Below are 27,913 nucleotides of genomic sequence, written 5' to 3' on the forward strand. Positions count from 1 at the left end.
TTAGACTAAAAACTTTCCTATTCGACAAAGCTTATGGTCAGGCTAGTTGAAGTCGGACTAGACTCACATTTCAGTCTAAGCTGCGCTAGAAGCTATAATGCTGGGGGAAGAACAGCCACTGAGTTCTATCTCCTTTTTCTCACTCTACCTACCACTTGTCTTACTTTATTTCTATTTTCCAATGTTAATATCTAGTTGACTAGTCTCTTCATCACTAGTCACCCGGTGTCCCCTTTCCCCCCTCCCCTCTGGGGACGGGCTATTTTTCAGCTGCAGCCTCCCGACTATCCGGACCCCTGGCTGGATGGACGTCCTCGTCGCCACCCCCGTCTGATGTGGCTAGATGGACCGCTTCTTGTTCCTTTACTCTATTGCATCTTTACAAACTGTAACTCCGTCTGCTAATTCCCATTGGCAGTCCTGGTCCATCCTGTCTATCCGTCCTGGGAGTGGATCTCTCCTGACTGTGGTACTCTCCAAGGTTTCTCGTTTCTCCCTGAGAGTTTTGGAGTTTTTCCTTGCCGACATGGAGGGTCGAAGGATGGGGGATGCCCAGGACTTGACCTTTATTTATTTCATCTCTATTGATTTCATCTGCTGTTTCTGACTGTGTATCATATTGCCTCTGCAAAGCCCTTTGAGACATCCTTGTTGTGATTTAGGGCTATACAAATAAAATTGAATTGAATTTGAAATTAAAAACATAGTAGGAAAAACAAGGGATTTTTATGGATCCTCCCCACCTTGACCCCTGTCCACTCCCCCCATCAATACCGCGCCCATGGCAAGGTGTCGTCAGATGACAGCACGAGGACATGTGAGTCCACATGGCACTGCAAAACAAAAACAAGGGAGCGTGCGCGTGCGCCTGTTGACGCGAGGAGGCGTGCGAGGGGAGCGCGCGCGCGCACGCTTCCTTCATTCATCGCTGCTACAGCGACTCTCCGGTCTGGACCTTTCACCGTCTCCATCTGCGCGTGGAACTAGAGCGCTAAACACAGGACTATGAGGGGCTCCTGCCGCCCGAGAAACACGCGGGATGGGGCAGGTAAGCCTTTAAGTCGCCTTCAAATAGTTATTTACTCAAAGTGTCGCTTTAGAAGCTACAGCTGGGCTACTTTGGCTAGCAGCAGGCTCAAGTAAACAAGCGCGTCACGTAGGCTCGCTTCCGGATGGCGAGAAGAGGAAAAACACCCACTTGCACTACATTCACACTAAAAGCACACCATTTTATGATGTCATGTAAAATAACACACACTTCGCTACAGCGTGTTGTGGTTTCAATATAGCAAAGAAGCAAGCTGGTGTCATAGACAGCCTGCATGAAAACTGCATGCATTACGTAGTTGTCGTTTTCAAACATTCTGGAGGATGAAGTAGACAAGTACTAACACATTTTCATATATCCTTCACTGAAATGTAGATATGGAAATGAATTGGGCCTACTTATTGTGAAATTAATTGCTGCGTTACAGCCAAAATCGCATACAAGATGTGTACGAAACATTCCAATACTGCTGTTAAAAAGATATATTAGGACTTTTAAAATTAGGTTTAGTGTTCGGTTAGGGTTAGTGTTTCAAGTTAGGATTCCCAGTTGGGATGACAAGCTACAAAAAAAAAAAAAAAAAAGGTCAAGAGTTCGTGAATTGGAATCCGGGGTGTAGCCTTCTTGTTTGGAGCTGCCTGTTTTCTTTGTGCATGTGTAAATTGTCTTGTCCACATACTCATGTACATTATTGTTAGTTTAATGAAAGCATCTCAGTTTGTCCATTGGTGTAAATTTTAGTGTAAATGTTTGTCAAAACGTGACCTATGATTGGTGTTCTCTGCCTCTAGCACAAAGTCAGCTTTGCTAGATTTCCCAGCAGACATGACCTCAGTGAGGACACGCTCTACAGAAAACGAACGGATGGATGTGGTTGAGTAGATTATCTCAAAACGTGTGGGTTCATTCTGTCTATATGACTTGTAATAGCTGTTCCTTGAAATGTTTATTTTTAGACTTGTATTGCATGTGGGTTAATATGCCTCAGAGGCTCTATACGTGTGACCAGAAGGCCTTAGTTCACTCCAACCCAGGGGCGGACTGGAACTAAAAAGCAGCCCTGGACTTTGACTCAGCCCATAAGAATTGCTGTACGAAGGGAAAACAACTATCCCCTATATATAACTATATATTTTACATTTTATTGTAAAATACATCAATTTCGTGCACTTTGAGAGAAAAATGAAGCGGCTATGAAGAACTACACATTGCATTATTATACATATACAATATAGTTTATGATTTTCTTCGCAGTATGTTAGCCATTTTCCATCCGTGCCATCTTTGCGTATGAATACTCTTTGTGCAGTCAGGTGTTTTGTCATCTTCTGAGGGTGGTAAGTAAAAAATGTGTCTAAACTGTGACTGTCTGAATTGGGGCGTTCAAAGTACTGCAAGGCTGAACTGGAGTTGGGTTCATCTTCTGCCCTAGCTCTATGATCAACCTGAATAAACAAATGAAAGAATGTATTTTTTAAAGCAAGTTTTATGTATCCAATTGATTATAATAGCACCTATCTCCTGTGTCTATAAAATGACTTAATTGTTTATGCCATAATTAATCATGCCACACAAATGATAAATTTCAATGAAAATACAATACACATTTCAAGACGAATCCTGTATACATATAACCTTCATTGGAAAGTATTAACCAGAAAACAAAACGATATATAAATGATTAAAAATATATATATCAATTTAACTACCTAAACTTTAACGTAAAACCATTAATTTTATTAATATTTTGTTATATTTCTTCTGAATTAATATTGCTGCTGCGCTTGCAAACGTTGTTTTACAGCTAAAATATTTTTTCCTAGGACTAGCATACTGTAACTTGACACGATTGCAAACAGGGACATGGACTAGCTGGCACTAACCCTTTAATTGCCATTTATTTCATTTAAAATGTAGCTACCTTGCTTTCATCCATTTGCTTGTCCTTTTCTTTTCACGAGGAAGAATGAAGAACTTCAAATGCGGCTCCGAACTCTTCCTTGTGTTACAACCCGCAACACAGCAACTTTTAGTCATTCCGACGGAAAAAAAGACAGCAAAAAGGACAAAAGTTCAGCGTTTGTACTACAAGGCACGACAGAGCAACTGCTTGTGACTCGTCTTTTGCTCCCTCTTTAATATGGCGACGCTTTGTTTGGGCTGGTGACTCCATTAATGCCCGGATGTCCGACTGTGAGAATCTGATTGGCGGTTAACAGCCAGGCGCATTGCTGCCACCTGTCGGATTAGATGCGAATTGTAGATAATCATAGAGGATAGGGGGGATAAAAACAGTGATGTATGTGGCGGCCGCCGGCCCCCCAGAGCACCGGCCGTTCTGTGATCCTCCAGAAGCTACAGATTACCAGTCCGCCCCTGCTCCAACCTCAGCTCTCATAATAGCATGCTGTTTATCAGGCTTTCAAAAATGCACTTTGTAAATGTATGATTGGGGAGGAAAAAGCCCCAAAACATCGACTCAAGTAATAACAGTATTACACTGATATATTTTTATTCAAGTAAAACTAAAAGTACCACTCGACAGTAAAAATTCTACTCGGAGTAAAAGGAAAAACTAGCTCATTTAAAAATTGCTCAAAGTAAAAGTTACTTATGTTATGTGCAGGTTTTAATGCACTGCACAATTCCGATTTGTCATCATGTCTGTTTTTTGGTGTGTCCATTCAAGCTGAGACTACACATGCTGGCCCTACATTATTTGCGAAAAACGAGGGATCATTGTACTTGAAAGTAGTTCTAACCTTTTTTCCAAATTCAACCAGAATCATAGCCATGTTAATACATCTTGTTATAAATTCAACCGTTTGTAAATCTGTCAAGAGTTAAGCGAGTTAGGACTATTTTAGTGGCGAAATCACTCACATTAAAGTCCGCTGTAGTAGAGCCTGGCAGAAATGTTTTTTGACATCTATATATGTGGCATCGATGCAAACTGAGCAAGAACATCCGATATGTCCGTGATGCGAAATGCTTTTCTTGATATAATAGAGTTTGTTTGAGAGTTTGATATAATGTGTTGTTGTCTGGCGCTGCAGTTATCAGAGCCAATCAGATAGACGCAACATACTGGCACGAAGATGCAAATTATTTTTGAATTTTTTTCTCCCCTCATTTAATTTTGTACTTTTTAGCATATGTTTTAGTAAGAGTACTTGAGTGAATTCACTACAATGACTACAAAAATATCAGTTACAAATATAACTACTTAGTTACAATAATGAGCGTAAATGTAATTTGTTACTTTCCAGCCTGAATATGATGAGTGCTTTGGAAGGCAACCACCAGATGGTCTATGGCCTAGTTAATTTCTTCATGGCATCTAAAAATGGGAAACATGTCCTTTTCCTCTTCATTGTTGAATCTGTACATGTTAAATTAAAGAGTGAGTGTGAACAGTGCACACTAGCTCTTGGACTGTGTCCTATATAATTCACTGACTCAGTTATAATACAAACAGACTTTAACAGTATTATGTAATTCATATTGCCAAGGGGGAGTGCTGAAAACTGCACTCTGCGGTCATGTCGGTATGCAGGAGCGATTTGCTCCTTGTGCTAAATATTTGTAACCGTGACGTTAATTCCATGTGATGTTTTGCGGTGGACTGATACGGTATGAAGCTGGGACAACACATGCAAAGTAGCATTGGACTCTGTTGACTTTCATTTGCTCCGAATGGTTCCATGTTCTTGCTGGTCATGCTAGTGTTATGGATTGAGGTGGCGGTGAAGGCAACCAGCCAGTTTTGTCACATATGTGCTGCAAAGGGAGTAGAATATGCAGTAACATGATATTCCAACTGTATTTGTGCATCAAGCTTTGCTCTCACAGCTTGTTCATCAAGCTTTAACTCAAATATACTGTGCCTTTCTTGTTTAGGGGTGTGTTAGTGTGTATGTGTGTGTCTATATCTGTAGCTCCGATGAATAATGCCAATAAACCATCGCTCTGTCTCCCTTCCTCCCTCTCTGGTGGAGTCTGCACAGGATCTGGGGGAAAGTTCACCCTCTCGCTTAGAATCTCATTATAGGCTTGAGGCTGAGTGGAGCTGTGTCTGCGCATGCGCGCTGTTTGCAGATTTTACATCTGGAGATATGCGGGGATGTTATTTTAGGCAAATAATGCTGTGGTGATCATTGTGTAGTAATGAAATACAAACCAAAGTCTTGTTTTCTTTACGTGCTCTCGTATTTGTATCCATTGTCTTCATTTCCTTTTTCCATTCAATTCTCATTGCTATTGTAATGTGATATTTCTGACAATAGAATGAGTTGTCATGCTTCCTGCTTCACCATTTATTAAGAAAAGGACAATATAGACGCGATACAAATGTTTACAGTGCTTATTTCAGAATAGACTGTTATGAATCTTTCATCCAATTTGTCTCTTTAAAACATAAGTCACTGCTCACTTACTTTTGGTCATGCAGGACAGAGATAAAGCAGCTACATGAACAACAAAGTTTTTCAGAAACCTATAGAAACGTTTCCTGAGGAAAATATGGGCGGCGCCATCTTGGAAAATGTCTGCTCCGATCTTCCGGTTTAGAAAGAACATGAATTGCAGTAGGCAGTGTGTTGACAAAGTTGAAACTGCAAAATCAAGCCAAAGGAACCCACTGAATCTCCAAAAATGGATTCAGCACGACGTAGATGACACGTAGATGAGATTGTATTCGTGGACAAAATTATAACAACCTGTCAGCCTGTGTTGACGTGAGGTATAGATTGATACACCGGCCACTTGAGTGAGACCAAAACGAGGTGAAATTACAAATTGTATTACATTTGTCAAATGCAGAAGGGCTGACATGGATTTTGTTGTTACAAGGAAATACTATAAGGTATTTAGATTAGGGCTGTCAAACGATTAAAAATTTTAATCAAGTTAATTACAGCTTAAAAATTAATCGTAATTATTCGCAATTAATCGCAATTCAAACCATCTATAAAATATGCCATATTTTTCTGTAAATTATATATATATATATTCTGTAAAAAAAATTGTTGGAATGGAAAGATAAGACACAAGATGGATATATACATTCAACATACGGTACATAAGGACTGTAGTGGGCATTTTACTCTACTGTCATTTAAATCTGTCAATGCTGTCCTCACTGCGAAGCGTCTACTTTTTCCAAAGCTAGACAGCTAGTGAACAACGCCTTAATAATTAGACTTCTTCCTTTTTCATCTGATTTATTAATAAAATGGCCTCAAACTATTGTCCTCTTTAGACCGTCGTAAAACTACAAAATAAAAGTACACAAGCATTGCATTAGCAACAACGTTAGCTTAGCACGCTATACAGGTTCATTAAACATAAACAAAAAGCGTCTCATACAAAAAATATAACATTTCGCTTACTAACACAATATATACATTATTTACAACAACCATATTCATGGACAAATCTTGTCCAAGGATCATATAAGCACGACATTATCAGCCCGAGACGTCGTGCAGCCATAATGAACTGGCAAGAAAACAATAAACCATGTCGCAAAGCGACCACAAGAGTTCGCTGTTGGACAGCACAAAAAGCCTTGCTGTAAAACTTACCAAAAGGCAGAATACTTTCTGAGCGGGACATGTGCGTTAATTGCGTCAAATATTTTAACGTGATTAATTGAAAAAAAGTAATTACCGCGCGTTAACGCGATAATTTTGATAGCACCAATTTAGATACATAAAAACAAAAATACATATAAACAAAAATAGTATGTCATTCTAGTATGTCATTCTTTTTTGCAGGTATGGATCGCAATAAAACATTTGGATAACATGATTCCATTTCTTGTTTTATTTAAAACGATTGCATGTGTAAAACAGGTCAATAAAATCACAGTTTATAAAATTATTAGAAAAATAGCATACGAGAATGAGATATCAGACAGCAGAGCTCTGGAGTCTCCCGACATTACGGCCTTCAGACGGGCTTTCTCCCGCTGTCCTCTGTGATTCCAGCTCCAATAGCGTATCTTAAAAGTTGCTGCAGTTAAAAAGCTCATAGTTGGATCTCGTGGATTGAGCTGACGGTCCGCCTCGAGGCGAGCCACCGCCTCCAGCCCCAGCCTCTCGGCCGCCCCCGGGTAGAACAACGTAGTCTCAATATATGTCCATTAACGTACATGGAGTGTTGCTGTGAGGCACATCAATTATTCTTCCCTTGCCTAACAGCGTTTTCCACTTGTAAACAAACGAACAAAAAACCTGTAACACTTGTGTTACGAGTATCCCTGGTGGCCAGAGGCCACGAGCATAACATAAAACGGCAGGTGTGCAAGGAGGAGGCAGTGACAATCAAAATTGCAAATTAAAAGAGTGTACTTAACAGAAAAAAAGGTAATGGACACAGAGCACAATCATTTACCCAACCCCCTGCACTATGCAGCAAACACCAAATAAAAAGTTCCAAAAATCCCCAACTAAACCTAGAACCCAAAAGAACCCTCAAACGAAATCACTACAGTGGCAGGCACCTATAGTGCCACAAAATACCTGGGTGGTGTTGCCGCTCTATCTAATAGACTAATACAGAGAGTTAGTACCTACCTACGTGAGGTGGGAGATAAGCCTGTCGCAATATGCAATAATTCCATTTATCGCGCAGCATATAAAAATGAAGACGGTAATTTTCCTGCTGCGATTTACCGCCTCGCGTGCACGTGCGCGCGCGTGCGTTTGTAACGTGCGTGCGTGCGTGCGCGCATGACGCACGCGCTTGCGGCAGATGTGTGGCAGACGTGCTTGACAGCGCTGTTTAGAGTTCAGCTTCCTTGCGCCACTGTGTTTTATCGACTTCTGGGTATGTTCGTTTTATACATTTGAGTTTGAGTGACCGTCATTTAATGGATGGAGGCAGGGGCGAGTGCACTGTCGGAGCACAGCAATGAGCGAGCGGAATGAGGAAGAGGACGAACCAGTCTGTAAAATGTTTCTGGAGGTTTTTTCAACAAAGATGGCCAACAGAATAAATCTACTTGCTCATTTGAAACACTATCATCCTCTCCAGTTTTCACTGCTTAGTAAGAAAACGGCATCGCAACAAGCGGAGCCTCCTCGTCACGTTAAAGTGCCTGTGACACGAAAAAGCATGTTTATTTCATAATACACGCGGTATTTTATGCCCCTGAATGATATGGGCCGCTTGGATGTGTGTGGAAGCGATCGCTATTTTTATTTAGTTTTTTTAATCCCGCGCCATGAAAATGAGTGACTTCCGGCTTTGGTCTTGCATTGAGGAGGAGGGCGCTGTGACGTGTACGGTAGAAGACGCCCTCTTCACGCTACAGTGTACTGTTGTGTATGAGGACGAAGGATTCAGCTGATTTTGCGGCTTAATACGTTTATTTTTTGCATCACGCCAGCCAAACGGCTGCAGAAAAATCATTCTGTATGAGGGAGAGGCGTATGCACCTTTTTGGAGTTTCAAAAGGTTCCCATTCACCGTGGATATTAACTGTGGGACCATTGGACTTATGAGGAAGTGAGTAAACATCTTGTTTTGTATTATGTTAAATACGAATACAGCGATTACAAAGTAAACACTACAAACTTCCTTTAAATGAAGGACTACTTACGTTTGATCATTGATAGGCATGTAAAAAGCTCTCCTAATGCTAATTAGCAGCAGCACGTTAGCTGCCACCCTCCTCCGGGGAACGAACTGTAAATTGCTCTCCGCCGGGCGGTTTGCCGATCCACTAAGACAATCGACAACCGGGTCGTCATGTCAAATAATCCAGGATAGTTATGTGTGATTTTCCACTTCGAAGACTTTGAAACATCACTCGGTTCGGGTTAGCATGTCGGCTAGCTGTCACGGCTTCTGGTTTATTTACATTTTCCGAAGCCGGGGAAGGGAAATGACATATGTCCGATTTAGGTGTCATAAAATATCGTTCGGGAGGTGCGACAGTAAAGGTGAAGTCGACATTTTTGACCATTATGGAGTAATTTTGCCATGTCGTCCTGAATAAATGCATTTTTATTATTTCATATTCCATTCAGCACAAGACTTATTTGTCATGAACATGCCATTTATTTAGCAATTGGGGAAAATACTTGGATAAAAAGAATATCCTGTAAAAATATTGAAGTAAAGAGACAGAAACAATGCCATTTTGCTGCTCTCTTCGTTCCGTTTTCCTCGTTGTGAATAGTTCCCCCTCGACAGGCTGACTGGTCCTTCTCAAGCCATTTATATAGCTATTGGGGAAAATACTTGGATAAAAAGAATATCCTGTAAAAATATTGAAGTAAAGAGACAGAAACAATGACATTTTGCCGCTCTCTTTGTCGCGTTTTCCTCGTTGTGAATAGTTCCCCCTCGATGGGTTGACTGGTCCTTCTCAAGCCATTTATATAGCTATTGGGGAAAATACTTGCATAAAAAGAATATCCTGTAAAAATATTGAAGTAAAGAGACAGAAACAATGACATTTTGCGGCTCTCTTCGTCGCGTTTTCCTCGTTCTGAATAATTCCCCCTCAATTGGCTGAATAGTAAAGCCGATGAGCCCAGTCTACCGCTGACGTCATCCACCTGTTGGGGACACTAAAGCCCTATAATGGTAGGCGTGGCTAACCGGCAGATTAAAAAACTAATTTCTCGTCATCTGTGCTTTTGTAAGTTGTTGTATATAGTCGAATCGTCTCAAAATATGATTGTAATTCACATAATAATGCCATTTAAGACTTTTTTTCTCGTGTCATATGCTCTTTAATTGACAATTAGAGGTATTCGCTTGATGTGAGAAATACAGACGACACCGCGCAAAATAGCGTTCCCTCACGGAAAGTGAAGTCCGCTACATTGCTGAAGAAATGAGACCGTTTTACCTCTGTTAAATGATATTTGATACCTTTGGGAGCCAAATTTTTGTTACTGCTACTTACTTAGTCTATTTTTCTCTGTTGTTGTTGAAGTGCAATTACTGTTACTGCAACTTTATACCTATGTGCCTAAATTCTTCAGTTATTAAGTGCAATTTTATTTTTGCTTGAAAAAAGACATTTATTATGTGTTTCTGTGCGGTATTAATATTGTTGTCTTTTACTTGAAAGAGACATGGTCTATTGTTTTTAGTTGTGATTTCTTAAAAGGTATTTTTTAATTTATAAGTAAACATTTATTGCGTTTAAATGGGTGTACTTGATCTATTAATATATACTGTATTCTCACTGTGTTATTGTAAATCGGTTAAAAGGGGATGGGACTTGATAAGCATATGCTTCTCTCGTCAGCCCTTGTCTTTTCTTAGTTTTTTTCGGGTTGCTCATATCACATCTTGCAACTGTCAATGATACCGATGATGACGACAGTAAATAAATAAACGCTCAAAAAAAAAAAAAAAAAAACTTTTTTTTGGGGGGGGGGGCGCAATAATATCGCATATCGCAATAATTTATGAGATAATTTATCGCCCTCTAAAATTTGTTATCGCGACAGGCCTAGTGGGGGACACAATGTATACCTGCAGGTGTATACCTAAAATCCCTACCTCTGTGCTCTGTGCCAACCTAAAGAAAAAAAGACAAAAGAGATCACTAATAAACAAGTGGAAGAAAGCAAACTTCATAAACAGAACAACCAAAGTAAAAACCTAACAGGCTTCAACATAACCAAATGGAGTGCTGCCACCGCTTCCCCTGAACAAACCAAACAATTCAACTTACATAGCAGAAGGAAGAACACTTGATTGGATGATTAACTCATGATGAAGTGGTTCCAGCTGTGGAGACCCTCTGTGATAACACAGGTGGAGAATACTGCAAAGGAAAAATACAGGTGAAAACACAACACTAACCAATACAAAGTGAGAGGGAAACAAACATACCTGAACAAAAGCATAAATTACTTCCCATCCAAAACAACTTGCATTAATGCGTTGACATAATTCTGACGTCTACACATACTGATTAGCAACAGGCTAGCAGCAGATACAGCAGTTGAAGTAAATAATATTACAGATCATCATAATTACAGTCATCGTAATAACAACATCAAAGGCAACAGGTCGTTTCATGCGCAAGATTTCAGCTTCAGTATATTTTGAGCACAGGGCACATGAAAATGCAGGGATAGAAAGAACACACTTTCCATAACACAGCAGCAACATGGCTTCAAAAACACCCAGTCGTTGTGGTGGCACAAGCTTGGTTCCACACCTGCCATCATAAACATGTTGTCCTCCCCTGTCGTAATGATGGCAGATGGATGCGGTATTTCCAAATAGTCTTTTTCAAGGGATTTTGATGAGTAATGTTACTCCAGCGCCACTGTTGTTTTGGATGAAGAAATTCTAAAACGAAAGTTGCTAGCAGACATAGGGAAGTAAAGTGGAAGTACCTCAGAAACTTGTCTATATGAACACCAAATGAATACTTTGGTCATGTACATTGAATCACAAAAGTGAGTACACCCCTCGCATTTTTGCAGCTGTTTAAGTGTATCTTTTCATGGGACAACAATGACAAAATGACACTTTGACACAATGAAAAGTAGTCTGTGTGCAGCTTATATAATAGAGTTAATTTATTTCCCCCTCAAAATAACTCAAAATGATTAATATCGAAGCCCCTGGCAACAAAAGTGAGTACACCGCATGGGAACCACGTACATCCCTAAATGTCCAAATTGAGTACTGCTTGTCATTTTCCCTCCAAAATGTCATGTGACTCATTACAGGAGTGCTGTCAGCATTGCTGCAGAGATTGAAGAGGTGGGGGGTCATTCCAACCACCATACTTGACTGTAGGCAAGACACACTTATCTTTTTACTCCACACCTGGTCGCCGCCACACATGCTTGAGACTATCGGAACCAAACAAATTAATCTTCATCTCATCAGACCATAGGACATGGTTCCAGTGATCCACGTGCTTTGTTGACATGTCTTCAACAAACTGTTTGCGGGCTTTCTTGTGTACCGTCTTCAGAAGAGGCTTCCTCCTGGGGTGACAGCCAAGCACACCTATTTGATGTAGAGTACGGCGTATGGTCTGAGCACTAACAGGCTGACTCCCCACCTCTTCAGTACTCAATTTGGAAATTTAAGGATGTACGTAGTTCCCATGCGGTGTGCTCACTTTTGTTGCCAGGGGTTTAGATATTAATGGCTATATTTTAAGTTATTTTGAGGGGAAAATAAATTAACTAGTATATACAGTAAGCTGCACACAGACTACTTTTCATTGTGTCAAAGTGTCATTTTGTCAGTGTTGTCCCATGAAAAGATATACTTAAATATCTGCAGAAATGCGAGGGGTGTACTCACTTTTGTGATACACTGCAATACAATGCAATATTAACCTCTATTGTCCTGGAAAGGGGCGGCACGGTGGCTTAGTGGTTAGCACATCTGCCTCACAGTTCTGAGATCAAGGGTTCAATCCCGGGCTTCGGCCTTCCTGTGTGGAGTTTGCATGTTCTCCCCGTGCCTGCGTGGGTTTCCTCCGGGAACTCCGGTTTCCTCCCACATCCCAAAGACATGCATGGTAGGCTGATTGAACACTCTAAATTGTCCGTAGGTATGAGTGTGTGCGTGAATGGTTGTATGTCTCCTTGTGCCCTGCGATTGGCTGGCAACCAGTTCAGGGTGTCCCCTGCCTACTGCCCGTAGTTGGCTGGGATAGGCTCCAGCACCTCCGCGACCCTCGTGAGGAAAAGCGGCATGGAAAATGAATGAATGAATGTCCTGGAAAGGCAGGTTGAGTTCTTATTGTGTGCATATTAAGGGGCAGAGCATAGTAGGGGGCTGGAAGTGTGGCTCCACCTGGTCCTCTAGGCCTTGATTGTTCATGAGGTTTAATTATAATGTTTCGGAATGAGTATGACATGTACAATAAACTGTTACTCAATATGTCCTGAGTTTCTTCACTGTACCTTTATATTGTAACGAATCAGGTTGCATGTGTTCTGCAGGTTACTAGGCAAATTTGTTGAACTCTAATTGCTGTATTGTTCCTAAATGCATCATGCTGCGTACGACCTGGCGCATTAGTACGTTCAGTTGTTTTAGTGTCGGCTACAGCCCACAGTAGTCATGTTCTATACTTCGTTACTGTAAAAGCTTAACGAAACCACAGCGGAAGTTTGGTGTCGGTATTTCGGACGCTACAATATTGTTATCTTTGGTTGACGTAGAGTCAAAATGGCTGTATTCCCATTTGGACAACACACATATGTCTGTTTTTTTCTACAGCTGCTTTAGGTGAATGTTGGTGTTTTAATTTTTCCATGTTCCATGTTAATTCAGTCCATGGTTCCTTATGTATCACACGTGAGTGATTCTCGTGCTGAATGAGAAAAAAAAGGCATGTGACTTGTTGACTTGGATATCTAACTTAAATATGATTACTTGTTTGAGAATAGCAGCATGTTAGATTACTCATTACTTTTTATTTATTTATTTAAAAAATCACACAAATACAAAACTGAAATGCAAACAAACAAACACACATACATATATATATAAAAAAAAGATAAAATATAAAGGAGGCACTTTGTACATGCTGTACTACACATGGCAGAATTCTTTCAAAATATAAGGCACTTCAATAGTCACACTTATAAAAACAAAACAAGAACAAAAGAAAATATCCAAAACAAAACAAGAACAAAAGAAAATATCCACAACACTAAGAGCCAATCAAAGACACATCCCTGAGATACTGAAGTGTACAAATACTCTTCTTGTTCTTTGTAAGCTTAAGTGTATTTATATAAGAATTAAAGATTACTCATTACTGAAAAATACTGATTTATTAGAACGACGTATTACTGGCATCACTACCCATTTTGCTGTGCCAGATCACGTTTATCTGATTAAATACAATGCTTTGTAATGCATGTGATTGTGGTCAAACAGCGTCTTTTAGTGGTGATTTTGTGTTACTACAAGTCTTTTAGCATGGTAGGAAATGGCAGTTGCACTATGGAAACAATTATTTTTTTAGGCTGTTTTCGTGTAATAAATCGCACAAATATAATCACAAATCATGATTTAAAAGAATGCCTCCATAGAGAATTTGTCACAGAATTGTATTTGACTGTAATACGAATTGAAAAGTAAATACTGTAAATGTGTGTAATCATCCATTGGATGAATGTTTTCTCACATATATGAGAATTGGTGCGTGAAAATGTTAAAGCTGTTGTTGTGTTTTTATCTGAGCGCTGTCAGCTGCCAGACACGAGCTGGTTGTTATTGCGCTTTGAGACGCTATTGGCTGTCGGACTTCCGGTCTGATCTGTGATTGGCCAAGATCACAGTTTACACTCGCTGTCCATGTGCTCTCCACGCGAAGGGTGTTTTTCTACTAAATGTCCTTTTTTTTTTCTGCGTCACGACCAACGGCTTTACGGTAATATTTATTAAACACGCTAAACCTGACGTTTGTTTACTGTACATTTAACTGTCGATTCAGAGTGACAGTAGAATATAAAGCGAAGAATTGCGTTGACATTTCAAAGTCTGGAAAACATTGTTTTCTGTCCCTCCATTCCGTTTGCACACACTCTTCCAGTTATTACGGTAACGACAACCTGCTGTTCCTCAGCTGATATGAGACATCCTCCCCCTCGCAGCCTCATCACGCTCGCAAACCCGAGCTCTTTAGTTACTTGGAGTCACCAGAAGCAGAAGCATCCCGGTCAAGAATGATGTTAGACAACGCAGAATACCTAGTGGACGCCTGCCCGCGGGAGCTCACTCAGAACCCGCTGAGGAAGATTTGGTTACCGGGCAAGAGCGGCCACATAGCGCACAGACGCGGTAAGATGCTGCAGCAGCAGATGGACGCCAAAGGGGAACCGGTCAACACACGTAATCGACATTATTATGAGTTTTCTGAACATTTACAGCGACTTCAGTCGTAAAAAGTCACGTGCTGCGCTGTTGTGTAACGGGACTTAATTGAATTGGGCCACCACAACATCAGGGGTTGTTTTCAAACGCAGCCTGCCAACTGCTATCCCGTCTGGATGGCTCTGCGCAGGACCCCCTTTGTTTTTGCTGAGTCAAGCTCTGCGTGTTGTGCTGCTGCTGTTTCAGCTGCAGCTTTGACGCTCGCTCTGCTGCATCAGTCATTGGAACCCCACTCTCAACTCAAAGACCTCTTTTCCTCGTAGAACCTCCTGGGGGGGGCATTATTGCCATAGCAATTTGGATCACCTGCATTTAGTATGTATCATAGCCTGCCATTGACGATATGGATGGGATTCGATGGGACGTCTATGGCAGTGAATGAGTGAGCTGAAGTAAAGCTGTAACTCACCAATTTATTGACAATGTGACGATATCAATTCTTCGGACAACGATATTTGGCGATATTACAAAGTCTAAGACGGTTCAATTCAAGGGCCTTCAATCGATTTAACCTGTTCAGGGAGAGTGGTTACTACAATGGACATTTATTCAAACGTTATCATTTGTGTACCTCATTCGCTGCTCGCCCAGGTCACAGAGTGTGTGTTGTGGTAGTTAGTAAAAGAGAGAAATTGATATCGAAAACTCTTATTGGCGGCAATAGACGTCAATGGAGGCCAAAGAGTTCAGACATGTGAGGTCACAAGAAATTTATTAAGCAAAACTAAATATAATTACTCAGTGCAAAACAGACATGGGGGAAACTCTTTTTAATTTATGCCTTTACCCCCCCCCCCCCCCCCCCCCCCACACACACACACACACACCAATTTATTACATGTATATATATACTGTATATACAGTATATATATATATTTCATTTTATAATTATATTTTAATAGTCATGTTTTTTTATTTGCATTAAAAATATATATTTTTTACTTTTTACCACTAAAATAATTGACCCCCCCATTTATTACATATACATATTTTTTTCATTTTATTTATAATTATATTTTAATAGTCATGTTTTTTTTAATTGCATTAAAAAAAAATAACTTTTTGCCACATAAATAATTGACCCCACCTTACCCCGTGTTCCTTCTATTATTTCATTCTTATTTAAAATTATGTTTTTTTATGGCCCATTGAATTATATATGCAGGCAATGCTACAATTGGATGTCGAATGGGGGCTGCCCCTAGACTGCAAGTTTGAGACCCCTGTCCTATAAGAATGCAGAGAAAGAAAACAGTTGCGTAACGTAAAAAAATTTGACATTAAAATGAAAATCTTTCTTTTTAACAAAAGTCCATATCTAAAAGATGACAATGTTGAGCAATGTTTTCCCTTTCAGTCTATTTGATTGGCTCGTTGCTTAACCATATATCGATCCAGTTTGATGTATCGTTACACCCCTAAAGTCAAGATGTGTGTGTGTTTGACAGTATGCATGACCAACTGCCCCACCCTCATCGTGACGGTCGGCCTTCCGGCGCGAGGGAAGACCTACATCTCCAAAAAGCTCACGCGCTACTTAAACTGGATCGGAGTGCCCACCAAAGGTACCCACTGCCTCTACCTACTATTAAATCCTTGCTTCTTTTCACTGGAGAGTGTTTCACAGCATCTATACTTTGTTTTTCTTAAAATGTTTAACAGAGTTCAATGTGGGGCAGTACCGAAGGGACTGTGTGAAGATCTACAAATCCTTTGAGTTTTTCAGTCCTGATAATGAAGAGGGCTTGAAAATCAGACGGTAAGTACCTGAACAAAATATAAACCTGAACAAAAATGTACTGTATACTAGACTATTTTCAATCTTATTGAGGGACACCCGTAAAGCACGTGGAAATGTTTGTGTTACTGCAGTCACTGTGCAATGGCAGCTCTTAATGACATTCGGCAGTACCTGAGCGTCGAAGGAGGGCAAGTGGCTGTGAGTCTCTTCCTCCATTTTCAATGAAAGGCAGTCTTGCATCGTCACTTGCTTATTTGTTGTCTTTCCTACTGTAATTTCAGGTATTTGATGCCACCAACACGACGAGAGAAAGACGCGGGGCCATTGTCAAGTTTGCGGAGCAAAATGGCTTCAAAGTAAGTGTGGCAGACTAAAGTCACCCGAAAAACTGCTGACTGATCAGCGGCGCTGTTTTCTTGCATCCAGGTGTTCTTTGTGGAGTCTGTGTGTGAAGACCCAGATGTTATTGCACAAAACATAGTGGTGAGTTTGCATAGCAATCGCTGTTTACATTCAAACAAGAGCAACATTTTTAGTGCGCATGTGTGTATTGCGATAGCAAGTGAAGCTCGGCAACCCCGACTACATCCACTGTGACACTCAGGAGGCCATTGAAGACTTCATGAAAAGGATTAAGTGTTATGAGTCGTCCTATCAGCCTCTGGATGAGGTTTTGGACAGGTGAGGGGCACAAAATTGGGTAAAAATTCTCATATATACTAGTCCTTCTCAAAAAATTACCTTATTGTGATAAAGGTCATTATTTTCTGTAATGTACTGATATAAACATTAGACTAGGGTGACCATATTTTGATTTCCAAAAAAGAGGACACTCGGCCCGGCCTCGAGATACTTGAATTTTACTCGAAGATCACTAAAAGATGCCTATATCACCCACTTTTTTTTTGTACTCAACAGGCTTTATTCTTCCTAAAAAAAAGAATCCCCCCCCAAAAAAATTTTTTTTAAATAAAAATGATTAAAAAAATAAATATAATGCAGACCCATGGAAATGTAGTCCAGTCAATAAACACACACAGTAGGCTATGTGCCAACTCAACATTTTTTAAAATTACTATCGCGACAATTGTCGTTGGCTAATTGTTATTCCCACTGAATTTTTCTCATTCAATGTTCTAGATTGTACGCAAACAATAACCGAAATAAATTGACAAGCTATTCAACCAGCATGTTTCCAAACGCATCTGTTCAAAACTACTATGCCCATAATGCCTAGCGCTGCTAAGCTCACTGATTGCTACCCTATTAGCAAGTACGGGAGCAGAGGCAAAATCAGACATTGCTATAAAAGTTTACAATCATCGGCAGCGCAAAGATGCGACATCAAACGGGATTTTACAGACAGATTTTACAGAAGACACGTGATCGACATTAACAGGAGATAAACTCACAGAAAGGTGTATGGAGCCACGTCTTTTAGAACTCCTTACTGAACTCCTTACTGTAGTCTGATGTCTTGCCAAACCGTCAGTAGATGGTGGTAATTCCCCATGAAACAAAGGGTAAACTGCCAACAAAAAGGAGAAGAAGATCTACTCCTTCTCCCGCCCCTACTAGTAGGAAATGTGTCAATGCAGACAGGCGCTGCCCTCTAGCAGCCAGAGGGATTCTCTTCAAAGGGATTCTCTTCAAATTGGTCCCGTGAAAAATCATAAAAAACTGACATTTTCATGAATTTATGAAACCTGGCCGGACTTCGGAGGGCATGTAATAAGAGGACTTGTCCGGGCAAAAGAGGACGTTTGGTCACCCTACATTAGACTTTCATACAGTGTATTTTAGATTCATTACACACAACTGAAGTAATTCAAGCCTTTTATTGTTTTAATATTGATGATTTTGGCAAAAAAGTCAAGGAAAAACAAAAATCCCTATCTCAAAATATTAGCATATTTCATCCGACCAATACAAAAAAGTGTTTTTTAATACAAAAAAAGTCAACCCTCAATTACTTATATCAGCTATGCACTCAACACTTGGTCGGGAATCCTTTTGTAGAAATGACTGCTTCAATACGGCGTGGCATGGAGGCAATCAGCCTGTGGCACTACTGAGGTGTTATGGAGGATGCTTCGATAGCGGCCTTAAAGTGCCTGTGACACGAAAAAGCATGTTTATTTCATAATACACGCGGTATTTTATGCTCCTGAATGATATGGACCGCTTGGATGTGTGTGGAAGCGATCGCTATATTTATTTAGTTTTTTGAATCCCGCGCCAGGAAAATGAGTGACTTCCGGCTTCGGTCTTGCATTGAGGAGGAGGGCGCTGTGACGTGTACGGTAGAAGACGTCCTCTTCACTATACAGCGTACTGTTGTGTATGGGGACGAATGATTCAGCTGATTTTGCGGATTAATACGTTTATTTTTCGCATCACGCCAGCCAAACGGCTGCAGAAAAATCATTCTGTATGAGGGAGAGGCGTATGCGCCTTTTTGGAGTTTCAAAAGGTTCCCATTCACCGTGGATATTTACTGTGGGACCAGTGGACTTACGAGGAAGTGAGTAAACATCTTGTTTTGTATTATGTCAAATACGAATACAGCGATTACAAAGTAAACACTACAAACTTCCTTTAAATGAAGGACTACTTACGTTTGAGCATTGATAGGCATGTAAAAAGCTGTCCTAATGGTCATTAGCAGCAGCCCGTTAGCTGCACAACAACTCCAGCCACCCTCCTCCGGGGAACGAACTGTAAATTGCTCTCCGCCGGGCGGTTTGCCGATCCGCGACGACAATAGACAACCGGGTCGTCATGTCAAATAATCCAGGATAGTTATGTGTGATTTTCCGCTTTGAAGACTTTGAAACATCACTCGGTTCGGGTTAGCATGTCGGCTAGCTGTCACGCCTTCTGGTTTGTTTACATTCTCCGAAGCCGGGGAAGGGAAATGACATATGTCCGATTTAGGTGTCATAAAATATAGTTCGGGAGGTGCGACAGTAAAGGTGAAGTCGACAGTTTTGACCATTATGGAGTAATTTTGCCATGTCGTCCTGAATAAATGCATTTTTATTATTTCATATTCCATTCAGCACAAGACTGTTATTTGTCATGACCATGCCATTTATTTAGCAATTGGGGAAAATACTTGGATAAAAAGAATATCCTGTAAAAATATTGAAGTAAAGAGACAGAAACAATGACATTTTGCCGCTCTCTTCGTCGCGTTTTCCTCATTGTGAATAGTTCCCCCTCGACGGGCTGACTGGTCCTTCTCAAGCCATTTATATAGCTATTGGGGAAAAATACTTGGATTAAAAAGAATATCCTGTAAAAATATTGAAGTAAAGAGACAGAAACAATGACATTTTGCTGCTCTCTTCGTCGCGTTTTCCTCGTTCTGAATAGTTCTCCCTCGACGGGCTGACTGGTCCTTCTCAAGCCATTTATATTGCTATTGGGGAAAAATACTTGGATAAAAAGAATATCCTGTAAAAATATTGGAGTAGAGAGACTGAAACAATGACATTTGGCGGCTTTCTTCGTCTCGTTTTCCTCATTCTGAATAATTCCCCCTCAATGGGCTGAATAGTAAAATCGATGAGACCAGTCTACCGCTGACGTCATCCACCTGTTGGGGACGCTAAAGCCCTATAATGGTAGGCGTGGCTAACTGGCAGATTAAAAGGCTAATTTCTCGTCATCTGTGCTTTGCTAAATTGTTGTATATAGTCGAATCGTCTCAAAATATGATTCTAATTCACATAATAATGCCATTTAAGACTTTTTTTCTCGTGTCGTATGCTCTTTAAGCTCATCCACAGTGTTGGGTCCGGTGTCTCTCAACTTCCTCTTCACAATATCCCACAGATCTCTATGGGGTTCAGGTCAGGAGAGTTAGCAGGCCAATTGAGCACAGTAATGCCATGATCAGTAAACCATTTACCAGTGGTTTTGGCACTGTGAGCAGGTGCCAGGTCGTGCTGAAAAATGAAATCTTCATCCCTATCTCCAAGCATGAAGTGCTCCAAAATCTCCTGATAGCTAGCTGCATTGACCCTGCTTGATAAAACCCAGTAGACCAACACCAGCAGCTAACATGGTACCCCAGATCATCACTGACTGTGGGTACTTGACACTGGACTTCAGGCATTTTGGCATTTCCTTCTCCCCAGTCTTCCTCCAAACTCTGGCACCTTTATTTCTGAATGACATGCAAAATTTGAGCAACAGTCCAGTGCTGCTTCTCTGTAGCCCAGGTCAGGCGCTTCTGCCGGTGTTTCAGGTTCAAAAGTGGCTTGACCTGGGGAATGCGGCACCTGTAGACCATTTCCAGCACACACCTGTGCACGTTGGCTCTGGATGTTTCTACGCCAGACTCAGTCCACTGTTTCTGCAGGTCCCCCAAGGTCTGGAATCAGCCCTTCTCCACAATCTTTCTCAGGGTGCGGTCACCTCTTCTGGTTGTGCAGCGTTTACTGCCAGTTTTTCCTTCCCACAGACTTCCGACTGAGGTGCCTTGATACAGCACTCTGGGAACAGCCTATTCGCTCAGAAATGTCTTTCTGTGTCTAAGCCTCTTGCTTGAGGGTGTCAATGATGGCCTTCTGGACAGCAGTCAGGTCGGCAGTCTTGCCCACGATTGCGGTTTTGAGTAATGAACCAGGCAGGGAGTTTTTAAAAGCCTCAGGAATCTTTCGCAGTGGTTTTGAGTTAATTTGGTGATTCAGATAATTAGGTTAGTAGCTTCTTTCGAGTACTTTTTCATGACTATTTATTTGAGACAGGGATTTTTGGTTTTTCTTGACTTTTTTGCCGAAATCATCAATATTAAAACAATAAAAGGCTTGAACTACTTCAGTTGTGTGAAATGAATCTAAAATATATGAAAGTCTAATGTTTATCAGTACATTACAGAAAATGAACTAGTATATATACATATATATATATATTTATTTTTAAAAAACGATTTTGCTGCTGGACATTGGCAATGAAAGTACATGAAGTGTCGTTTGCTCACTCAGGGACATGCCCTACATAAAGATCATGGACGTGGGCCGCCGTTACCTGGTGAACCGCGTGCAGGATCATATCCAGAGTCGAATCGTGTATTACCTGATGAACATCCACATAACACCGCGCTCTATCTACTTGAGTCGGCACGGCGAGAGCGACCTTAACATCAAGGGTCGCATCGGGGGTGACTCAGCCTTGTCGGTGCGGGGTAAAGAGGTGCTGGACCCCCGACAAAGTCAGGAGACATAGCTGAACTGGTTGGTTCTCACAATTCGTTCTTGTTTGATTTTTCAAGTACGCCAAATGTCTGAGGAAGTACATCCAAGAGCAGAACATCAAGGACTTAAAGGTGTGGACCAGCCAGATGAAGAGAACCATACAGACGGCCGAATGTCTCGGAGTTCCGTATGAACAGTGGAAATCTCTAAATGAGATCGATGCCGTAAGTGGAGTATTCCGCTTTCGCTTCGAAACATTCAAAGACATGTCATTAACTTATCGTCGGCTTTCGTCTGGAAGGGCGTGTGTGAGGAAATGATGTATGAAGAGATCCAAGAGCATTACCCGCTGGAGTTTGCCTTGAGAGACCAGGATAAATACCGCTACCGCTATCCTAAAGGAGAGGTTAGACCACTGCTTACATGTAATGAACCTGCTAATGAAAGTACCTAAAAGAAACATTCACACTCAAACTGTTTTCTCGCATCGTCTCAGTCGTACGAAGATCTGGTGCAGCGTTTGGAGCCTGTCATCATGGAGCTGGAGAGGCAGGAAAATGTTCTGGTGGTTTGTCACCAAGCCGTCATGCGCTGCCTTCTCGCTTACTTCCTCGACAAGACCGCTGGTGCGACACACTCAAATATGAGCATGTCACAATCTATCATGAGATATGAGAGCAATCTACCTTAACGTTTTTTTGTTCCACAGTCGAATTGCCTTATCTTAAGTGCCCCTTGCACACAGTGCTGAAGCTGACGCCATTGGCTTACGGTAAGTTCTGGTCCACACCGGCTTGAATGAAATGGCCATGAAGATGAGGTATTTTTTTTGCAATAGGATGCAAAGTGGAGTCTATCTATTTGGGCGTGGACGCCGTGAACACACACAGAGAGCGACCGGAGGTACGTAATCGGACCACCACAACAACACAGGAGTGACCACATCCCCCACCTCCTCGCCGCCATTTTTTTCCCCCACACAGAGTCATCTCAACCTGGAGGATGCCACACCCTCCGCACGCGCACCTTCGTCCTTTGTCAGTCACGACGCATGACAAATGTCTACCTCCACTCTTAAACTCAAACTATCAGAGCCATTTTTTTTTTAAACATCTTTTATACAACATGTAACCTCTTCTTCAGTTGTGTTCAGTATTATAATTGTGAATGTAACCCAAAGATGTTTCATCAACACAACTCCAATCATTATGATCAGTGTTAGTGTCCATGTACATTTCTTTTATTTTTTATTGTATTGGAACAATGCAGCATAATAAATAAATCATGTCCTTCTGTTTATTTCCCTGTTGTTGGAAAAAAACAAAACCGCTTTGCTCCAGAACATTTGAAGCAATCACAATAGCAGACTGTGAAGGTTTGACGAGTCTCCTTTGCTGTGGCTCTTGCAGAATGTGAGTGTGCAGCGTAACACGGAAGCCGCTCTCAAAACTGTGCCTGCGCACTTCTGAGGCAATTGCTTGCACTTGCGGCGTGACCTGCCTCACGAGGACGCTTGCCATCCATGACATGAAGACATTCGAGACAAGCAACTTGTTTTGTACTTTAAGAATGGACACTTTATTTTTTTGTTACACTGTCGTATGCAACGCATCCTCCCAAACTGCCACTGTCGCCATATTTTAAAGCTGCGTGTGAGAGGAAGAACTCTCCAATGACTGTAGCTTGCGCGTTTTAAGATGTGCTTTGGTTTTGACCTCAACCCCCCCCCCGTCTCTGTGGATGAGAACCATATTTCTGTAACTAGTAGGGTTACTAGAATATTTGGGTGATTTAAATAACACCACACCCCAGCATGAAGGACATATGAAGGGATGGATAAACATCAAGATGCACAGTAATCCAAAGTCCACACTCTACTTGAATCTATCTGCAAACCTATAATACAGTTGCTGGTATTTTGATTAAGCTCCAGAACAGTAGATATCTATTACAAATGTACTGAAAAAACCTCAACATAGTGATTATTTAACATACCACGAATGGGATTAGAACTGCACTTTGAAAATCGCTGTATTAGTGACAGCCAATATATGAGTAAATTTGGTGTTGTCATACATAAGCTGTGGAAATATGTTCAGTATACAGGGGGGGAAAATGCTGTCACTTTGGAGCTTTTTCCTGGTCTCACACCTGATTTAAAGCCTTTTGAACAAGTAGGTCAATATGAATAGATGAACTACAGTAATATTGGGGGTAACATTGTCTTTTATGTGTAAAGTTAAATGTGGTCAACGGTGTAATTGCAAACAAATCTGCTTTAAAGCTGAGCAATGATTCCAATTTTTTTTATTGTTAATGGGTGAAAATGTTAGAAAGTTGCACACTCAAAACATCATGCATCAACTACTCGATGCACATCCCCAAGATTCTTACTTCAAATGCTTATTTCCTGTTGTCTTCATATTGGTGCCTGTACACTGACACCAATACAAACATGTTTGTCAAATGATAATGATGTACATGTTTGTATTTTATATTGGGGTTTTTTGTACATAAATGTGAAGTGTACTCGCCTTGCTGCTCCTTAAAAGCTGTACAAATGTCAATAAAAGTTTCACTTCTTGCTAGTGGCGGACTTTCTATGCATGTTTCTATGATGACTATCCCCATTACAATCACTGGTGAGCTGGTCGCTATAGCAGCCCAGTGGTCGCCAGTCAAATGCAGAAAACAGATTCAATCCTCAAATGTACAATTTCATCCTTACAGCCAGCATGAATATTTATTATTTTGGATGATTTCAATCTACAATAAGTTGAACTCTTATAATAAAACATAACGTGCACCAAATGATTGCATCATGGTCATAACAAAAACCATAGCACAATAAAATATATATTAAAAAACAAACTCAAACCTCAGGGAAAACAAATCCAGCCTGTGCTCGTCAACGTGGATTACAAAGAAGCACAGTATTTGTACATTATTTATATTAGTCATCTCTGCTGATGTCTTTCTTCCCTCACGTCAACACTTGTGGAATGTTTTCTTTCCGTCTCAGAACTGCAAAACAAACAACATCCATTACATTTGATGTTTTTTTCAGTGGGCTTATTAGTTAAAGTGGATGCTGACATTTTTTAGGAACTCCTCTGCAACAATGCGAGCTCTGGCATTAACGGACAGTTTCATCTCGCTGATTTCCTTGTCGATCTCCTCCATGAAGTGAATGACAAAGTCAACCAGCTTGTGCTTGTACATTTGCTCCGTGTGGAAGTTGGTGATCAGGAAGCTGATGTCATAGCCCTGCACATTTTAGGGTGACAATACAACCAACACATATTTTTTTTTTCGAAATTCGACCAACTGTGTGCTCTCCACTCACCTCCACTGGCTTCCTCCTCAAAATGAAGAAATTCTCAGCCCTCATCATCATGAAGCGCATGAATTTATGGCACAGAATCTTCTCAATCTCATCCGCCTGACAAATACGGCGTTAGCGTTATTGTATGAAATGGGGACTTTTTGTCATTTAGGGCGTCGGCCTCACCTGCTTAACGGCGATGCTGACTCTGACGGAGTTGATGGAGCCTTCGATGAGGACTTTCTCCTTGTCATTGCGGCTTATGACGACAGGCTGGAGTAAAAGTTCTTTGCTGCTCCTGAAGCAGAGAAAACTGCGGTTATCGACAGAGTTTGCCAGATGGAGGTCAACAAAAAGAGCCGATTTCACTAACCGTACTTCCACCTCGGGCTTGTTGTGTCTCTCCACCACCTGAGATGAGAAGTTCTCCAAGCAGAGGGCGGCCTGAAGGGTGGCTCGCACCGCGTTCAGGTAAGGCCGCAAGGTGGCCGTCTTAGGACGTAAACCAAAACGTATGCAAAATACGACAACAATACCTCAATGTACGGCATCGATTCTCTCCAAGACTGTGCTCGTAACCTAAGATACGCCTCCACAACTGACAGCTGTTTAGCTTTAGCTTGCTCGCATTGTAAATTACGATCGAACAGTCGCACTTCTTAATGTTGTATTAAAAGCCTCGCATAAGAGTCAAATGTTTGCACGAAATGCGAGATAAATGTGCGTCTGCGTCTCCTTGCTAAAGAGACGACAGGCTACAGTTAGCCTGTTAGCTAACTCGCTGCCAACCATGTTGTAATCAGAACTCGGAAAATTTTGAGGCGTTGAAGAGAAGCATGTTTCGTGTCGAACGCAGAAAACACGTTAATTAGTAGAAATAAATAAACGAGGAGCGTACTACTCACCATTTTAGAAATGTCAAGAAAAGCAACTCCAAGGCGGAAGTAGCCGTTCTTTGATCGAGCTATTTCCGCGATGATACCGGAAGTCAATGTCTTCGAAGCAAAGCGAAAAGCAGGAAAACAGGCTGAGTCATAGACATCACATACTAGTCCTTCTCAAAAAATTAGCATATTGTGATAAAGTTCATTATTTTCTGAAATGTACAGATACACATTAGACTTTCATATATTTTAGATTCATTACACACAACTGAAGTAGTTCAAGCCTTTTATTGGTTTAATAATGATGATTTTGGCAAAAAAAGTCAAGAAAAACCAAAAGTCCTTATCTAAAAAAATTAGCATATCATGTAAAGGTACTCTGAAGAAGCTAATTCGATTCAATTGTATTTGTATAGCCCTATATCACAACATGGTTGTCTCAAAGGGCTTTGCAGAGGCAATATGATACAAAGTCAGAAACAATAGATGAAATAAATAAAGTTCAAGTCCTGGGCATCCCCCATCTTTAGACCCTCCATGTCGGCAAGGAAAAACTCCAAAAACTCTGTGGAAAAAATGAGAAACCTTGGGGAGTACCACAGTCAGGAGAGATCCACTCCCAGGACGGATAGGCAAGATGCACCAGGACTGCTAATAGGAATTAGCAGACGGAGTTTCAGTTTGTAAAGATACAATAGAGTAAGGGAACAAGAAGAGATCCATCTAGCCAGATGAAACGGGGAGGGGGTGGGGGGGGGCAATGAGGAGGTCCATCCAGCCAGGGGTCCGGTTAGTCAGGAAGCTGCAGCTGAAAAATAGCCTCTCCCCAGAGGGGAAGGGGGAGAGGGGACACCGGGTGACGAACAGACTAGTCAACTAGATATTAAAAATAGAAAATAGAAATAAAGTAAGACAAGTGGTAGGTTGAGTGAGAAAAAGGAGATAGGACTCATTGGCTGTACTTCCCCCAGCATTGTAGCTTCTAGTGCAGCTTAGACTGAACTGTGAGTCTAGTCTGATGACTACTAGCTACTGACCTAATTATCTGAATCAACGAATTAGCTCACAACCCCTGCAAAAGATTCCTGAGGTATTTTAAAAACTCCCAGCCTGGTTCATTACTCAAAACCGCAATCATGGGCAAGACTGCTGACCTGACTGCTGTCCAGAAGGCCATCATTGACCCCCCTTAAGCAAGAGGCTAAGACACAGAAAGAAATTTCTGAGCGAATAGGCTGTTCCCAGAGTGCTGTATCAAGACACCTCAGTGGGAAGTCTGTGGGAAGTAAAAGTGTGGCAGGAAACACTGCACAACCAGAAGAGGTGACCGCACCCTGAGAAAGATTGTGGAGAAGGACTGATTCTAGACCTTAGGGGACCTGCAGAAACAGTGGACTGAGTCTGGAGTGGAAACATCCAGAGCCAACGTGCACAGGCGTGTGCTGGAAATGGTCTACAGGTGCCGCATTCCCCAGGTCAAGCCACTTTTGAACCTGAAACACCGGCAGAAGCGCCTGACCTGGGCTACAGAGAAGCAGCACTGGAATGTTGCTCAGTGGTCCAAAGTGCTTTTTTCAGATGAAAGCAAATTTTGCATGTCATTCGGAAATCAAGGTGCCAGAGTTTGGAGGAAGACTGGGAAGAAGGAAATGCCAAAATGTCTGAAGTCCAGTGTCAAGTACCCACAGTCAGTGATGGTCTGGGGTGCCAAGTCAGCTGCTGGTGTTGGTCTACTGTGTTTTATCAAGGGCAGGGTAAATGCAGCTAGCTATCAGGAGATTTTGGAGCACTTCATGCTTCCATCTGCTGAAAAGC

General features: G+C 41.3%; 2 protein-coding genes across 4 annotated transcripts; one reads left to right on the forward strand and one right to left on the reverse strand.

The window, feature by feature from the left end:
- Positions 1 to 912: 912 nt before the first annotated feature.
- On the forward strand, positions 913 to 24,503 carry pfkfb4b (6-phosphofructo-2-kinase/fructose-2,6-biphosphatase 4b). 3 transcript variants are annotated; one of them, XM_057845973.1, is made up of 14 exons: positions 913 to 1,048; positions 16,393 to 16,509; positions 16,607 to 16,703; positions 16,817 to 16,883; positions 16,967 to 17,041; positions 17,112 to 17,168; positions 17,245 to 17,366; positions 21,680 to 21,887; positions 21,967 to 22,113; positions 22,191 to 22,295; positions 22,386 to 22,515; positions 22,599 to 22,661; positions 22,728 to 22,792; positions 22,873 to 23,291. In XM_057845973.1, the coding sequence occupies exons 1-14, from the start codon at positions 1,006 to 1,008 to the stop codon at positions 22,942 to 22,944; spliced, it is 1,368 nt and encodes a 455-aa protein (XP_057701956.1). In that variant the 5' UTR covers positions 913 to 1,005; the 3' UTR covers positions 22,945 to 23,291. The 3 variants fall into 3 exon arrangements, with proteins under 3 accessions (XP_057701956.1, XP_057701955.1, XP_057701954.1); XM_057845972.1 differs by lacking the exons at positions 913 to 1,048; positions 22,873 to 23,291 and adding exons at positions 13,278 to 14,851; positions 23,299 to 24,503; XM_057845971.1 differs by lacking the exon at positions 913 to 1,048 and adding an exon at positions 13,279 to 14,851 and having other exon boundaries at positions 22,873 to 23,292.
- On the reverse strand, positions 23,467 to 26,208 carry arpc4 (actin related protein 2/3 complex, subunit 4). Its single transcript, XM_057845974.1, has 6 exons — positions 26,120 to 26,208; positions 25,588 to 25,706; positions 25,401 to 25,512; positions 25,236 to 25,331; positions 24,986 to 25,156; positions 23,467 to 24,913 (listed from the first exon to the last, which is right to left on the reverse strand). The coding sequence occupies exons 1-6, from the start codon at positions 26,120 to 26,122 to the stop codon at positions 24,908 to 24,910; spliced, it is 507 nt and encodes a 168-aa protein (XP_057701957.1). The 5' UTR covers positions 26,123 to 26,208; the 3' UTR covers positions 23,467 to 24,907.
- Positions 26,209 to 27,913: the final 1,705 nt, after the last annotated feature.

This window comes from Corythoichthys intestinalis, chromosome 9, assembly GCF_030265065.1.
Source record: "Corythoichthys intestinalis isolate RoL2023-P3 chromosome 9, ASM3026506v1, whole genome shotgun sequence".
Lineage (NCBI taxonomy): Eukaryota > Metazoa > Chordata > Actinopteri > Syngnathiformes > Syngnathidae > Corythoichthys > Corythoichthys intestinalis.

What these genes read in the sequence shown, in the direction of transcription:
- pfkfb4b (XM_057845971.1), top strand. Translation starts at nt 14,737, where the DNA reads ATGATGTTAGACAACGCAGAATACCTAGTGGACGCCTGCCCGCGGGAG. An exon ending in CGGAGCAAAATGGCTTCAAA is followed by an intron (nt 17,042 to 17,111) that starts GTAAGTGTGGCA and finishes TCTTGCATCCAG; the next exon opens with GTGTTCTTTGTGGAGTCTGT. An exon ending in TTATTGCACAAAACATAGTG is followed by an intron (nt 17,169 to 17,244) that starts GTGAGTTTGCAT and finishes GTATTGCGATAG; the next exon opens with CAAGTGAAGCTCGGCAACCC.
- arpc4 (XM_057845974.1), bottom strand. An exon ending in AAGCCCGAGGTGGAAGTACG is followed by an intron (nt 25,513 to 25,587) that starts GTTAGTGAAATC and finishes TCTCTGCTTCAG; the next exon opens with GAGCAGCAAAGAACTTTTAC. An exon ending in TGAGGAGGAAGCCAGTGGAG is followed by an intron (nt 25,157 to 25,235) that starts GTGAGTGGAGAG and finishes TAAAATGTGCAG; the next exon opens with GGCTATGACATCAGCTTCCT.